The sequence below is a fragment of the Eleutherodactylus coqui genome, chromosome 1 (genome assembly GCF_035609145.1).
Source record: "Eleutherodactylus coqui strain aEleCoq1 chromosome 1, aEleCoq1.hap1, whole genome shotgun sequence".
Taxonomy (NCBI): domain Eukaryota; kingdom Metazoa; phylum Chordata; class Amphibia; order Anura; family Eleutherodactylidae; genus Eleutherodactylus; species Eleutherodactylus coqui.
Genome location: NC_089837.1, coordinates 475,321,212 through 475,338,021, shown reverse-complemented (window position 1 = coordinate 475,338,021; position 16,810 = coordinate 475,321,212). Strand labels below are relative to the sequence as shown.

The window sequence follows — 16,810 nt, the reverse complement described above, 5'->3', positions numbered from 1 at the left end:
TCATAAAATAAAAATACATATTTAGTATCGCCGCATCTGTAAAAGCTCGATCTATTAAAGTAGTGCATTATTTTTCCCGCACGGTGAACATCGTCCGAAAAAAAAAAATGCCAGAAATGCACTTTTTCAGTTACCCTGTCTCCCAGAAAAAACACAATAAAAAACGATCAAAAAGTCGTATGTATTCCGAATTGGTACTATCGGAAACTATAGGACATCCCGCAAAAAATGAACCCTTGCTCAACTACGTCGACGGAAAAATAAAAAAGTTATCGCGCGCACAAAATGACTGCAGAAAATAATTGAAAAAAATTACATGTCTTTGGAAAAAAAAGTTGTATAGTATTAAAAACCTATACAAGTTTGGTATCGTAGCAATCGTACCGACCCATAGAATAAAGTTATCATGTTGTTTTTGTTGCAGTTTGTGCGCTGTAGAAACAAGACGCACTAAAAGATAGCAGAATGTCATTTTTTTTTTCATTTTACCCCACTCATAAGTTTTTGAAAGTTTTTCAGTACATTATATGGTACATTAAATAGCACCATTAAAAAACTACAACTCGTCCCGAAAAAAACAAGCCCTCATACAGCGACGTCGATGGATAAATAATGGAGTTATGATTTTTTTAAAGGGGGGAGGAAAAACAAAATGGAAAAAAAAAAGGGGGGCCGCGTCATTAAGGGGTTAAAGATGCAACAAATTTATCAACCTCATGCAACATTTGATTAATTTTCACGCATTTTATACTGGAAAAGAGAAAATAAGCATGCTTCAAAACTGACATTCAAAAATCCCCTGATGATAAATACTTGCTTTAGAAATGAACATAACTAGACTAAAATATTTGAATGCGGCTCTTAGTAATAAAGCTAAAGAGTACTTACCATGGTTGATTTTCCAGCCAATCACCCAGATAGTGCCGGATTTTTGGGGGGAACCCACCATATACTTTTTCAAAGTGCTCTTGAGGCATCTTGGACACATAACTCCAGACAGATGGAGCTTTGGCCATATTTGCAGCTTTGCCTTTTGAAATAAATGGAAAGCAAACACAATTAAAAGACCTGCCATATGTGCCGGAGACGGCAGAATTTGTTTTCATTTCACTTTACTGCATTATTTTTGTTATACGGTATTACTGCATCGTTTTCACATCGAGTGACCAATGTACTTTATAAATGACCCCTATCTCATGTCAGCACTAGATAAGTTCCAAAAAAACTTGCACCATACCCGTGGAAAAGTCATTCTTCATTACTTAATATTTTTTTTGTGGTAGGAAGTAGGTGTGAAAAGTACGGCTTTATTTCACTTCCTTCCTCTCTTGATTTTCTCACTTTCATCAGATATACCATATTTTTCTGACTATAAGGCTTCTTCACACAGGCGTGATTTAGTCTCATTAAGCACCCATGATAATCATGGGACAAAACGAAACCCTTGATTTCTATGATTTTGTTTACATTAGCAGTATATTTTCCCATTAATAGTATGGGTGAGAAAAGACACGCGCAGGAAAGATCAGGCAGGATCTATCTTACCGCAGTTTTTTTCAAACTTGTGCGCTATGGCATGGAGTTTGAATGGCCGGAGAAAAAAAAACTTGGTTCATGCGCAACTACGCTACTATATTTAGTTGCACATGCGCCCATGTGTCTTTGCCCCAAGAAGCAGTTATTAACAAAATCTTGCTGGAAAGCGTCTGCACGTAATCATCCAGGGGCAGGGAGGGCTGGTAAATCCAGAGAGCCCTGACCACTGCCTTCATGATCCAGCAGTGTGCTGATTGATCATCAGGATAACTCTGCAGCCATACATTATGCTTCTATCTCACTGCTCCTTTAATCTCCTCCAGCAAATAAGGCTGGAGATCACTCACATATCTCCCCGGGGTGCAGGTGCTCCTCTGTACAAACAGGGACAGATAATAGCAAAGATCAAAGGTCTTAAAGTAGCAGCAGGACTCTTGGTGATATCATAACTATGTGACCGGTAGCTTTGTGACCAGGCAGAGGCTAGAAGGGGTCATGCATTCCTACACTTATATGTGGGGATTTAAGGCTCCTGCCCATGGACGGATATTTGCGGCATGCATCTGCACCATGGATCATCAGCAAATAGTGCCCATAGCATGCTACGGGAAAATCGATTCTTCTTGCACACCTGCAGAAACCAATTGCGGTTTCCGCAAGCGGAGGTAAAATGGTAGCATGCTCCATTTTTTTGCGGATTCCACGTGGACAGCTTCCATTGAAGTCAATGGAAGCCGTTCCGATCCGCAGCCCTTCCACAATCACATTAAGGAAAGATCGTGGATTCCGCATCATAACTAGGGAAAAGCAGGAATTCCAAAGAAAAATCTGTACAGCGGCCCGCCATGCGGACCATCCACAGTAAAGATGAAAATAAAAGTGATCAGGTAAGCACGGACGCCGCTGCTGGCAGAGCCGCAATCCGGCTCAGCCGTGTGGAGGGGACTCTGATGTTAATAACATCAGTGTTTAACATGCCAACTGCCGATATGTGTGCATTGTATGAGTTGTGTGCCTGCATGTGTGTAGCAGAGCTGTGTGTGCGCCTGCATATGCATAGTAGAGCTGCATGTGCGCATGTATGTAGCAGAGCTGTGTGTGCACATGTATGTAGCAGAGCTGTGTGTGCGCGCAGGTAGCTGAGCTATGTGTGTATGTTGCAAAGCAGTGTGTGTTGTGTGCATGTACAAGGTGTGTGCAGCAGAGCTGTTTATGTGTACAATGCGATCTTATGTGTTTGCGCCATTGTTTGAATGGATAGTTCACTCTTAACTCCCTTTTCCATACTAAACACCAAAAGTAATGATGGTAGTCCCTTTACTTTCTTAGACTCCCAAAGATGTTTAAACTAGTATGAAATATGTTTTCCTGTTGTCTAAACCTGGGGTGCGTCTCATAGTCCAGAAAATACGGTATTCAGTTTTACTTCACTGCTGTTTGTTCTCGGTTTCTACATAAAGTCCACTACAACCATTACTTCCACATATGAAAACAAGCAGCTCACCTTAATGTGACAGGGCATTCCTTCCACCAGTCTGCTGCAAGCATGTGTGGAGCCTTGGCTAGCTGCAAGTCCAAGCAGCAAAGTATATGCTTCAAGAAAAAGGATAAGTTGCCAGCTTCTTCACACAACTTCTTTCTTTATTGAAAATTCATACTTAGAACACGAGACACATAGATAAAAACTCCCTGTTTTGGCATCAACTTCTGCTTTTGACGCATCGCCACGTAAGTTGTGTGAAGAAGCTGGCAACTTAGCTTTTTTTTTTTGAAGTATACTCTACAACCACGCTGCGCCACGTGCCTAAGCACCCTCTTTATTTGGACCGTGTCCTGATAATACTGCTACAACTAACTTACATTCATCTCTGATACATAATGTCCTCCTAGTTCTGAGGGTCTACACATCACAGGTAGTGATGGCATTAGAGTTGAGCGAACATCTCTGCCGAGCTTGAGGCTCGTTCGAGCATTAGCGTACTCAATGATGCTCGTTACTCGAACGAGCATCAAGCTGTGTTTGACCCCGCCCCAGTTTTTGGCCCCTCCCCGCTGTGACGTGCCTGTTTTGGCCCTCCCCCGCCGCGACGCAGCGTGCGTCATTAGCAAATTTTTTTTTGTCTGGCAGGCAGGGGAGAGAAAGAGAAAGAGAGAGAGAGAACGAACCAAGAAAAAAAAAAAAAGCTCGGCACTCGGCATCCCACATGCAGAAATGCTCGAGTCTCCCCATGCAATCAATGGGGTTCGTTACTCGAGTAGAGCTCTCGAATTTTACGAAAAGCTCGACTCGAATAACGGGGACTCGAGTATTTGGGTGCTCGCTTATCTCTAGATGGCATATTGCTAGGATATCACTTTCTGAGCAGTGGGTGTAAAGAACGGTGACATAAGACCACTTAAAGGAACTTGGATTTACATAGACGTATTTGTGCATGAAAAATTGGCGTGTGTGAGATACAGAAAATAGCACCCATTGACTTTAATGGGTTTGTTCACCTGTGTTTTTGTCGTACACAATTCAGTTGTGCAAAAAAATACGCAGCAGCGCCAGCCCCATTGAGAGCAATGGGAGAACTCTGAAATCCTCTGCAGCAGCTGTGACAGCCCCGGCTGGGGGAATCCCATCAGGTATGAAGGGATTCCCTGTAGTGATGCGAGGATGTTTTCACATAAAAACACCTCACATCCACGGGGCTTTCACATGGTGGAAAGTACGATATTGGGCCGTGAATCACGGCACAATATCGCGCTCGCCCGTGTGAAACTAGCCTTACAGTGGAAAACTACATAGTAAAAATACAAACATGAAGTCTAAATTTCCCCTGAGGTCTTTTATGGGGTCAATAAATTGGAAACCCATCATTTAAATTCTTTTTTTTAGTGTGAATTCATGAAATTAACCAGATAATGTTAATTATCTGCACTTCACTGCATGGTTGTTAAAGAGAAATAACTAATGTTAAAGGGGTCGTCCAGTTGTAAACTACTGATGGCAGATCCCTTAGGTTTAGAGATGAGCGAACCTACTATTACTTGATCGAGCATCGCTATTTTCGAGTACTTGGCTACTCGGGTGCAAAGATTCGGGGGGCGCCGGGGAGCGGGGGATGGCGTGGTGGAGCAGGGGGTAGCAGTGGGGAACAGGGGGGGAGCTCTCTCTCTCTAACTCTCCCCCCCCCCACTCCCCTCTGCAACCCCCCGCTCATCCACGGCGCCCCCCGAATCTTTTCACCCGAGTAGAGAAGTACTCGAAAATCGCGGTGCTCGGGCGAAAAAGGGGCGTGGCCGAGTACGGTTGCTCATCTCTACTTAGGTTGCCTTCACACTTGTGATAAAATTGTGCAAATTTTCTAGCGACGCGAGAGTGAGTGAAGATGCAGAATAATGAAACCAATTATTTTCAATGGTTTCATTCCCATTTCTGACGTTTTCACTCATGTTTTCACTTTAAAAAAAATTGCAGCAAGTCCTATCTTTCTTAAGATATATTTTATAAAGGTTTTTTTTATCTCCCATATTTCCCTATGGAGCCTCCTTTTTATCGCATCGCAAAGCACAATCTTGCCATTTTCATGCAATGTGTTTTTAACATTAAAAACTCTTATTGGCTTATTTGTGAGAAAAAACACCTGATAAAATCGCAAACGGCAGCGATGTTTTTGCAAGAAAAAGCATCGCTGATGCTCAGACATCTCACGAGCAAAGTTGAGATTTTGCTGCGATTTTCCTGCGGCGATATCGCAATCGCAACTGTGAAGGAGCTCTAATAGTACATCACCTGGGACTCCCGCTCTTTAGCTGTCTGCTGAGCTGCTGTGCTTGTGCATTGAGCTTATTCCTGAGCTCCATTCTCACTGCAGTGGCTAGGATTGGTATTACAGGCAAAATTCCCATTCACTTCAATGTCTCCAATACCAAACCTGACCACTGTTGTGGGAATGTAGCTGTCTGCTCCCTACAGGAATCAGCTCAGTACACAAGTAAGCCAGCAGAACCAGCAAGTAATTGGCGTGGATCCTGGGCAGAGGACCCATTTTTATATACTACTGAGGACTTATTATGCATACAGGCCATCAATAGTGTACAACTGGACAACCCCTTTAATTGGGTTACAGCAATTGTATCTTCAGGAATTGAATAAAATATTATATCAAAGGTGCGACTGTTCCATGTTCCTGGCCCTGTCATAGTATAATAAAAGTGATATGAAGCTAATATTAACTTTGAGAGAAGATTGTGATAAGAAAAGTTCCTCCTGATAACTCTAACTTTAAGGCCCCTTTACACGCAAAGATGATCGCTCAAAATCCATTCAAAAGATAGGGAGAATGAGAGTTTGAGCGATCATTTTGCATAAGCTGCTAATGGGTACTGATGCCTATTAGCAGCTTATTACCTTCATTTGCATGTAAATGAGCCTCCCTGAGCTGTATGCAGAGAACAGCAGGTGGTCTGTTCTCTGCATACAGTTCCTATGTTCTGCCACTGGGCTGCCTACTGAATACAATGTTATGAGTGCTCCCATGGAGAAACACAGCATGCGGTCCCTGCTATCAGCTCTCCGGCTGAACAATGGATTTTACGCTCACCTAAAAATTATCGTTAAGCCGAAGAGTGAAAGACGGGAGCCTTTACACACAACGATTATCGCTAAAATGATGGCTTTTGAGCGAATTTTGAACAATAATCGCTGTGTGTAAGTGTGGCTTTAAGCATCTGTCTTGTGTGAACAAATAACAATCATTCTTTGGTCTGCACTGACTGATAGGATTCACATGTGCATGGCTTCTAAATACAGGGGTCATTCACATCATAAATAATATGCTGACCACGTTATCAGGTTCAGAAATGTAAGTAACAAATATCCAGCCATATGTGTAGTCATCTGTACATTTCTGTATGAGCTTCTGTGGGTATATCTATTCTACGTACATAGGTGACGGCTGCAGCAGCCGCATACTCAGGCTGATGCCGAGGACAAGAACTAGAGGAAAATGTATAAAATACTCTACAACAAAAGCTGCTCAAACAAAGTACATAGTGATTTAAAACAAAACGAAGCATACAAAATGAAAACAAAAGATCAACTATATGAACCCCTTAGGGACCAGGGATCCAAAAGGACCAGACCCCTTTTAGGGATTTTACCCATGCGGTGGTTTTACTGCCATATATTTTTTTTCTTCAATTATTTTTGCAACATTTTTTTCCATGATATATAGCGCAATTTTTTAATATATTTTTTCACAGAATTTTTAAAAAATTTGTTTTATATAATTTGTATTGTCTCGAATTACAGGGGGCATATAGCGATGGTTTAGTTTGGTGCCGTCATTCGGTTGTCTCTATATATTGTGAGGGATTAGCGTTTAGGATCGGTAGCAACCTGGGCATAAGCAGTCAGAGACAGTGACACTTGCGATAAAGTCTTTAGTCCAGGCTTTGCCTGGGTTTATTTCCAAGCAAACAAAGCAAAAGACAGGCCTTAACATCAGGCAAACACAAAGTAAATCCTGCTCGTCTGAGCACTTACTATACATGTAGCGTCCCTGTCTACACACTGGTAACAAAATGGCTCCTGCACACAGCCAGCCAGGACTCTCAGACCTGCAGAGGTCTCAGCTCTTCTCCTGGCCCTGTAGGCGCAGGCTTTATAAGGCCTGGTACCAGCCCCACCTGGTACGTGGGAGTGACCATCCCACCCTTAGCTTTGGTCACTCCAGGAAAAGCCGGCCCGGATTATGCGGCTTGGAGCCACTTACTTACAACGTGTTAGTAGCTTAATGCTACTAACACTATACTGCCGGCTTCCTCCACGGAGCCCAGGCTGCTCGGTGGCACGTATCTGCCCAAGCGCTCCCCAAGGCCGCATAGGAGAGCATCCTAGGCGACACATACCTGCCCTCCAGCACCTTGCCGGTCACCGTCTCACATACCTTCCCCCTCTGTTCGAGCCTGTGGGGTCGGACACCTTTCGCCGTCATGCAATGCGTCCTTGATAAGGCATCGGCATTGCCCTGTAGCTTTCCGGCCCTGTGCTCTACCGAAAAACTAAAATTTTGAAGGGTCAGGAACCATCTAGTGACTCTGGCATTTCTTTCTTTTGCCTGTGACATCCAGGTTAAGGGGGAGTGGTCTGTGATCAGCCTGAAGTGCCGACCTAGCAGGTAGTATTTTAGGGATTCCAGGGCCCACTTGATGGCTAGGCACTCCCGCTCAACGATACTGTAATTTTTTTCCGGTGGCGTGAGCTTCCTGCTCAGATAAATTACGGGATGTTCCTCTCCCTCTACTTCTTGGGACAGAACTGCTCCCAGTCCCACATCGGACGCGTCTGTTTGGACAATAAATTCCCTTTTAAAATTGGATGTGACTAACACTGGACGTCTACAGAGGGCCCGTTTTAATTCTTGGAACGCCTTTTCGGCGTCAGGGTTCCACTTGACCATGACTGACTTACTGTTCTTGGTCAAGTCTGTTGGGGGTGCTGCTATGCTAGCAAAGTTTTGCACAAACCGCCTATAGTACCCTACAATGCCTAAAAAGGCTCTCACCTGCTTTTTAGTTGTGGGTTGTGGCCAGTTCTGAACGGCTTCAACTTTATTGACCTGGGGTTTTATAATACCCCTACCCATTATATACCCCAGGTATCGTGCTTCTTCAAGACCCAGGGCGCACTTCTTTGGGTTTGCTGTGAGCCCTGCTTTTCTAAGGGAGTTCAGTACTGCCTGTACCTTGGGTAGATGGCTGTCCCAGTCTTCGCTAAAGATGATGATATCATCTAAATATGCTGACGCATATTGACGCTGGGGTTTGAGTATGATATCCATCAATCTTTGGAGGGTTGCTGGGGCTCCATGCAAACCGAAGGGTAGGCAGATGTACTGAAACAACCCTTCTGGTGTGGCAAACGCAGTCTTTTCTTTCGCGCTCTCTGTAAGGGGAACCTGCCAGTAGTCTTTAGTAAGGTCGAGAGTGGAAAAGTACCTGGCATGACCCAGTCTCTCAATTAACTCGTCCACTCTCGGCATTGGGTATGCGTCAAATTTTGACACGTCATTTAGCTTCCGGAAGTCGTTACAGAAGCGCAGAGAGCCATCAGGTTTTGGTATCAGCACGATAGGGCTGGACCATTCGCTTTTCGACTCCTCAATTACTCCGAGGTCTAGCATTTTCTTGACCTCCTCTGAGATGGCTCGTCTGCGGGCTTCTGGAACCCTGTACGGTTTCAACTGAACCTTTACCCCTGGTTCAGTTATAATGTCGTGTTTTATGACACCAGTACGCCCTGGTATATCAGAGAACACATCTGAGTTACGTTGTATAAATTCCCTCGACTCTTGTTGTTGGGATTTGGACAGGGACCCTGATACACACACCTCTGGGACCCCACCATGGGGGGTGCTCACTGCAGTCAGGGCTTCTCTGTCCTTCCATGGCTTAATTAGGTTTACATGGTACAACTGTTCTGGTTTCCGCCTACTTGGCTGGTATACCTTATAATTTACCTCTCTGACTTTCTCAATTATTTCATAGGGCCCTTGCCATTTTGCTAGGAATTTACTTTCTAGGGTGGGCACCAACACTAGCACCCGATCCCCAGGGTTGAAGGTTCTCACCTTGGCGGACCTGTTATATACCCGGCTTTGGGCTTCTTGAGCCTGCTGTAAATGTTCTCTAATAATGGGCATGACCGCCGCAATTCGATCTTGCATGAGGGAAATGTGTTCAATAACACTCCTGTAGGGGGTGGACTCGTGCTCCCAGGTCTCCTTAGCTACATCAAGGAGCCCTCGGGGATGTCTACCATAAACTAATTCAAAGGGAGAGAACCCAGTGGAGGATTGTGGGACTTCACGGATTGAGAACATTAAATATGGCAGCAGACAGTCCCAGTCCTTCCCATCCTTATTGACTACCTTTTTTAGCATGCTTTTTAGGGTCTTATTAAATCTCTCAACCAGACCATCCGTCTGTGGGTGGTACACAGACGTCCGTAAGTGCTTAATATTCAGCAGCTTACACAATTCCTTCATGACCTTTGACATAAAGGGGGTTCCTTGGTCCGTCAGGATCTCTTTTGGTATGCCCGTGCGGGAGAACATGTGAAGTAGTTCCTTTGCAATACCCTTGGATGACGTATTGCGTAAAGGAACGGCTTCGGGGTAACGGGTGGCGTAGTCTACAACCACCAATATATGTTGGTGACCCCGGGCAGACTTTACCAAGGGCCCAACTAGGTCCATAGCGATCCGCTCAAACGGCACCTCTATGATGGGCAAGGGCACTAAGGGGCTCCGGTAATGGGGCATAGGAGCTGTTATTTGACACTCCGGGCACGACTCACAGTAACGTTTTACATCACCATGTACCCCCGGCCAGAAAAAACGCGTTCCCTCGTCTTTTCGCTCCCGAGATGTCCTCCCAGCACATGCTTGTGCGCCAGGTCTAAGACCATCCTACGATAAGACTGAGGTACCACCAGCTGTTCCACAACCTCCCCACGGACCTTGTCAACCTGATACAACAATTCTTGGTTGACTGCAAGGTGTGGAAACACAGTATCAGCCCCTGGGAATTGAGGCTCCCCATTTATCACTTTAACATTTTCCCTAGCTTTTACTAAGGTGGGGTCTCAGAGCTGCTCAGTTCCGAAATTGGCACGTGAGACCTCTAAGTCAGGCATAGCAACTACTTCATCCTGTACCTCCGTCTCACCCGCCAATACTGTTAAGGGGAAGTTATCCCCATTCTCTTGGGTCACCCCTACTGCTGGAACCGTACCCTAAGGGTCAAACGGTTCGGAACACACATCATACACATTTGCATCATCATGAAACTTATTTGCAGACGACCCTCGGTGTCGCCACAAGTCCCAAAATAGGGGAAAGTCTCTCCCGAGGATCACGGTGTGCATTAAGGATTTTACGACGCCCACCTCATGGGTGGCAAGTCCACATGGAGCCTCAAGTCGTACAAGGGCAATAGGATACTCCTTGGTGTCCCCATGCACACAAACAACCCCCATGCGACGGCTGGTGAAGGTTGTGGGATCGACCAGGCTGGAGTGCACCAGCGTAACCAAGCTCCCTGAGTCCAGTAGAGCTGTCACCGCAAAGTCATTCACCTTTAGGTGACATAATGGTCGATCAGTCTCTGGCACAGTCTCTGCAGAACATACTGGCCGTGCGAACATCGACCTCCGCCGGGCAGAGTCACAGTCCATGGGTTCCACGGTAAGTGGACAGTTGGCGGCAATATGCCCGGGCTCACGACAGCGCCAACAGAATATGGGGCCCTGGTCCCCTTGGGGTTCTACCCGGGACCGGACTGTCCAGTTGGGACTCCTCTTCTGTCCCACATGATCCCCCTCTGAGCCGCCTCCCTTTGGGACATTTTTGACACCCCTTACATACGGAACAGTCTTACCCGGTGCTCCGGCCGACTTGCTGTTCCCGGGGTTGGAACGTCGAGGAGGCACGGCTTGCAGTAAGTCCTCCGTGGCTTTATACCTCTCGATGAGGCTCACGAGTTGGTCCACGTCCTGGGGACCTCCTTGTCCCACCCAGCGCTGGATTGCGGGGGGCAACGAGCGTATAAACTTATCCAGAACCACTTTCTGTTTGATCTCGGCCGGGGACGACTCCTCCAGTTGCAGCCACTTTCGCACCAGGTGGAACAGGTCGTACATCTGGGAGCGAGCTGGTAGGTCGTCCGTGAAAGTCCAGGCGTGTACGCGTCGGGCCCGCACATTGGTGTCCACGCCCAAGCGTGCCAGGATCTCACCTTTCAGCTTAGTATAGTCCTTGGCATCCTGCTCACCGAGGTCAAAATAGGCCTTTTGGGGTTCTCCTGTCAGGAAAGGCGCTACTACCTCAGCCCACAGAGGCGCCGGTAATTTCTCCCTCTCAGCCACTCTCTCAAAGACCGCGAGATAGGCCTCGATGTCATCGGTGGGTGTCATCTTTTGTAAGGCCGCCTGTACCGCGGTACGGGTAGTGGGGAGCGAACCAGACGTCCTCTGCACACTTTGCGCCACCGCCAGGATTTGCTCTTGCAGCTGCTGGCTAACCCGCTGTTGCTCCTGCAAGGCTAACCGATTGGCTTCCGCCAGGAGGGCATTAGTCTCGGCCTGAGCTCTCATGGCCTCCTCATGGACCTTTTGCTGGGTCGCCGTCACTTGTTGCTGCTGAGCAAACGCTTGCTGTTGCTGAGCAAACGCTTGTTGTTGTTGCACGGTAACTTGCACCAGCTGCTTTATCAGTTCTTCCATCTTGGCTGTATCTGATGGCTGTGCCGTTGCAGCTTTCACCCAGGACATGGGGGTTACAGCACTCTCCAGTCAATCTCTGTTGGGCGGTTGCCCTTAGCAACGGTTCTCCAGCTGCTGCAGCAAAATGTCCATTAATTGGTGTATGTCTCTTTAAGACCGCTGCCCGCATCCAAACACCATATGTGAGGGATTAGTGTTTAGGATCGGTAGCAACCTGGGCATAAGCAGTCAGAGACAGTGACACTTGCGATAAAGTCTTTAGTCCAGGCTTTGCCTGGGTTTATTTCCAAGCAAACAAAGCAAAAGACAGGCCTTAACATCAGGCAAACACAAAGTAAATCCTGCTCGTCTGAGCACTTACTATACATGTAGCGTCCCTGTCTACACACTGGTAACAAAATGGCTCCTGCACACAGCCAGCCAGGACTCTCAGACCTGCAGAGGTCTCAGCTCTTCTCCTGGCCCTGTAGGCCCAGGCTTTATAAGGCCTGGTACCAGCCCCACCTGGTACGTGGGAGTGACCATCCCACCCTTCACTTTGGTCACTCCAGGAAAAGCCGGCCCGGATTATGCGGCTTGGAGCCACTTACTTACAACGTGTTAGTAGCTTAATGCTACTAACACTATACTGCCGGCTTCCTCCACGGAGCCCAGGCTGCTCGGTGGCACGTATCTGCCCAAGCGCTCCCCAAGGCCGCATAGGAGAGCATCCTAGGCGACACATACCTGCCCTCCAGCACCTTGCCGGTCACCGTCTCACAATATATATTCTTTTTTTCCTTTTAACCCTTTGCAATCCAATTTTGGATTCAGGGTTTCCTAGGGGGCTTTCTCTTTCTGCCATTATACAATGGCGCCATCTGCTGGCCAGAGCCAGTACTGCGGTATGTGACATGCTGAAGAGGCCCCCCGACAACAGAGTGGCCAGTAATCTACAGTAAGAATACCCTGCCGGACGTCTTCCAACATCAGAGCTGTACAGCCTTCAATCAGAATGTCTTTAGACATCAGTCAGTGGATTGGAAAGGGTTAATTATGTCTTTGATCTTATCCTGTAATTTTTTTTTTTACTTAGTTTGGAACTTTTTTTTTCTTACCATCTATGCCCCCCATGACGTCGTATACAACCTCTGGGGAACATTCACATTGTCTTTTTTATTTCTTCTACTGTACCTGGGTCACTAGTCACTAACAGAGCTGATCTGGATTTGCTAGGACCCTGGCAGCTGTGCCGTAGCATGGGGCACCCAGAAGTCATCAATTCACTACATAGAGCTCACTAGGCGCTATGTAGCCTGCAAGGGTCCTCGGCTGTCATCCTGCACCATATTTTTACTATTGGCTGGGATTAAAGCCCAGAACCAAGAACTAGTGATTGGTCCTTAATGGGTTAGACAGGCAACTTATATAGCTGCTATCATGTTTGCTATATTTTATGCCAGTTACTGTTGTAAATTATAGTAAATATATCATCCTGCAGGAAGCCATGCCCCTCCCATTATGCCCCATCTACTTTTCTCAGCACTTTGCATAACTGGAAAGATAAGTGCAAATAGAGCAACAATTATTGCGCAACGGTGACATGTGCCATGATTTTATCATTTTACACCTACGCATTGATTGCATTGATGAGAAATACAACACACCCACAATACTCTGTGATATTACTTTATAACTTTATGAATTGTTTACTTGAGGAGAACTTTAGAATTTGAACAAGCACAAATTACCTCTGCTGTAGGCACACAGTATTATTTTGTGGTATTGTTGTAAGCATCAAACTTAACACCCTTGTAGCTGCTGGAAATAGAATTCCCAATGCCAAAATAAACTTGTAACGATAGTCCTATTCAGCTGCTTTCACCCCTGTGTAAAACTGTCTGCATGGAGCTACTGTAGGTGGGTGAACCTTCAACCAATAGCATATAAACACAGGAAAAATAAAGGTCTCTGAGGCTAACAGAATGATCACGTGCCTTAAGTATCGTAAACACTATACATATTCATGATCACTATTTATTTTTATGTTTTTATTAGTGTTACTGTACGTTCTTTGGTGCAAACTTATCAGCAGTTGTGAATGCACTTATTGAATGCCGGGGGAGCCAGACAGCAGCGAGACATAGTGATCTACACTGCACATGGCCCCCTTGTGTGCTGAAGAAGCATGGACAAGAACCCTCAGATAACTAGCAATGGGGAATTCTTTACTGAGCCATTAAATGCAAAGAGAGAGAGAGAGAGAGAGAGCGTTGAAGTTAAAAAGTGTATTGTGTTAATCTAGAACTTGGAGCAAAGTTATTGTCAATGCAAAACAATGCTTCTGCCTTTCTAATGAACTGTACATGTTGTGTCTAAATGTTACCAAAAGCTAAAGTAAACTGAGTACCTTCGGTTTGCAAACAAAGCTACAAGGACTCATGTCATTTATTTCTTTATCTGTAACTGGAGTCAATTAAGAAAGGGGTACTGGCGTCACGTGACAAACTACCGTTGGTAATTGCTACCCATAGTAAACCTTTTACCACTGTGCATGACCAAGCCAGGCCCTTTGCCGCCATTAAGGGAGAGATCACATAGCCACCCGTGGCATCCATCTTGTTTCTCAGTGGTCTCCCCCACATTGGCTCACCTCCACTTGGACGCTGCACCTTCTCACCTAACATAACTGATGTCCACCTACAATTCTATCCACTGCAACACTCCAGTATGTCACTGGGATCTATAGGGATAACCCATTCTATTATGACATTCCAATAGATTGACAGTCCTATGCCGCAACATGCAAGCAGCTATGTCTGCAGGTTCTTTTACTGTAGTATGCACCATATTCCTTAGACACTAATGAATATGCAGCAACCTTAAAGGTGTGCAAGGTTGTGCCTGGGAAGTGAACAGGTCCTCTTTAATAAATTTAAAGCATACCTGAGTTTTCAACAAGTTTCTAAAATATACCAGGTTCTGCTTTCCCGCTCATTTATTGCTGCTTGTACCCTGTATGATCTCTGTAAGTTCCAATTTTCAAGTGCTCTTCCCTGTTTTTCTATTTTTCTGCTGTATGCATTCTACTTTCAGAGAGGGAGCATGTAGCAAGCCTAGCATTCTGCCAGTAGTTCACTGTCCTACACTTCCTTGCCCTTACTTCCCAAGCTGAATTGCACTGTCTCTGGTCCAATCAGTAGGGAGGCAGTATCTGAATAGCCAACCACCTGCTCTCCCAGGGTAATCAGGCATTTAGAGACATTCTGGCCAAATAGTTAGTAAACCCACTATAATGTGTGTGTAATGTGTGCACACACAGACACTCACTTACACGCTGTAATAGGAGGCGAGGCAGAAACTGCATAGGTTGTTGTGACAGTGTCTGCAGATCAGTCAGCCTGCAGCTTGTGAGTTCAGGGGAGTCACCTGTGAAGATAGTTTCTACCCTTGTTGCTATGGAAATATCCCTATGTTCTTGTTACTATAAAAGCTCTGCACCTAAGGACAGAAAGTAGATTGCAGAGAAACTGGAAGGGAGGCCCTTAGTGGCAGCAACTTCAAACATAATTTACAGTAGTAAAGCAACAACAATTTTAATGCATGTATATTACAGAAATGATGAGACTTAGGCCTCATGCCCACAGCCGTGTTGGACTCCGCCAGTGGAATATCACAGCTGAGTCTGACATGGCGTCCCCCAAGGACCCCATACTCACCTCTCCGGGTCCACCGCGCGAGTCCCGTGTGGCAAGACGGCGCGCATGTGCAGTACAGCGCATGACGCGTTGGCAGTGGGTGATGACGCGGCCAGAGTATCCTGCGCTTTCTTTCATGCTGCGGAATTCCACTGCGTGAACATTGAAATGCAGAAGGTTATTAGGTTCAATAGAACCTAATAGCTGCGGAATAACGCCACAGATTTCCGCCGCGTGAAACTCGGCATAAATCTATCCGTGGGCATTAGCCCTGAAGCAAGTTAATAAATAAGCAGAAGTTATTTGAAAAAGTTAGTGCCCCTTTAGTCTTTGTTAGAAAAGAACAGATCTAGCAATTATTACCATAACTCACATCATGCTAACCTAATTTACTACATTGTAGTTGAGTTATCATAATGTGTTGGATGTGCAGTTCATGTTTGCTACATCTGTATGTCCAGTTATGGTAAAATTAAAAAACAACAGCTTTACATGGCATTTCTTTACTTTTCACACTACTAGGTAGAAGCCAACAGTCCTAACCAATATCCCCTAGGTGTTACCGTCACTCATGGGATGGTCCCTACCGCACATTAGCCTTTTACTCTTCAGCTGAGTACTAACAACCAATCAGGTTGAATTAGCAAACCCAAACAACCAATCAGGTTGACTCAGAAAACCCAAACAATCAATCACGCTGCTGGAATTGTGAATCAGAACCAATGAGGTTGCTGGAATTGCTCCATAGTACTGAGCTGAAGAGTAAAAGGCTAATATGCGTCCCTACCGCATCCTATATCAACAGAATCCCTGTGACATTTCTGACCCATTTACCAGTAGTAATTAATGCTTGACAAAGACCAAAGGCTGGATGAAACGTTGCAGCATGTTTTATGTACAGAGGAAATAAAAGCAACTCTTACTGAAGATTATTTTAATCCCCGAGTGCTGTTCCAACTGCTTTTCTACTAGTCTATGGATAGTTTTAAAGTCTAAACCTGTCGCTGGAACGTGCATCACCTACAGTTCCCCACGGTTAGTGAATAGGCTGTGCTGCTGACTACTATTTGTTTGGATGTATTTCTGACCCATTTGTATTTGAGGGCAAAAACTCATGGGTTTGCCCCCCCCCCCCCTCCCCCATTTCAGCACGGAAACCAGAAGAAGCATGCCTTTCATTGTGCATGTAACCACTCAGCCACTCACAGGCTTCAGCAGCCATAGAAGAATAACAGCTAAAGTCTGTAGGCGGCTGATTGGTCATGTGCACAATGAACGGCACATGGTGGCCTGCTGCTTCTTCCGGGTTCCATGTGGCAGGCAC

At 45.7% G+C, this 16,810-nt stretch overlaps 1 protein-coding gene across 2 annotated transcripts in view; it reads right to left on the bottom strand.

The window, feature by feature from the left end:
- Window positions 1-16,810, bottom strand: part of STAT6 (signal transducer and activator of transcription 6) — a 154,130-nt gene that overhangs the window by 69,696 nt on the left and 67,624 nt on the right. For both annotated transcript variants that reach the window (XM_066584448.1, XM_066584449.1), the window contains one exon: window positions 889-1,030. In XM_066584448.1, coding sequence (XP_066440545.1) covers window positions 889-1,030 — 142 coding nt within the window. The remainder of the gene's footprint in view (window positions 1-888; window positions 1,031-16,810) is intronic.